Source organism: Lipotes vexillifer, unplaced genomic scaffold, assembly GCF_000442215.2.
Source record: "Lipotes vexillifer unplaced genomic scaffold, Lipotes_vexillifer_v1.1 scaffold920, whole genome shotgun sequence".
Classification (NCBI taxonomy): Eukaryota; Metazoa; Chordata; class Mammalia; order Artiodactyla; family Lipotidae; genus Lipotes; species Lipotes vexillifer.
In genome coordinates, this window is record NW_006783413.1 from 1,659,639 (window position 1) to 1,659,935 (window position 297).

At 41.1% G+C, this 297-nt stretch overlaps 1 protein-coding gene across 1 annotated transcript in view; it reads left to right on the plus strand.

Annotated features, from left to right (window-relative positions):
• MELK (maternal embryonic leucine zipper kinase) overlaps positions 1–297 on the plus strand; it is an 86,373-nt gene that overhangs the window by 74,007 nt on the left and 12,069 nt on the right. Inside the window, 1 exon segment of the mRNA XM_007455994.1 lies at positions 1–40. This exon segment is cut by the window's left edge and continues 10 nt beyond it. Coding sequence (XP_007456056.1) covers positions 1–40 — 40 coding nt within the window.

A 297-nucleotide genomic window follows, 5' to 3' on the forward strand; every position in this document is an offset into this window, starting at 1 on the left:
CAGAGAAGTTAATAACAGGTGTCATTAGCCCTGAGAGGCGGTAAGTGTTCAGTTTTGTATAGTTTCTTTAGTATATGTAACCAGATTTCCTTTTTTCATATATGATAAACCCAATTAAGGTAAACCATCATGTAGATTCTGTCAGGGACTGTAGAAATGTCTGTATGAACGTGGTCTGTGGCTATTACTGAGTCTGTTGCCACTGCCTTTCTCAGGGTGGAATTGTGAGACTCATCAGCAGTACAACTGGCACCTTAACTTAAAATGCAGTTCCTGTGCTGAGGCCCATCTTTCCCT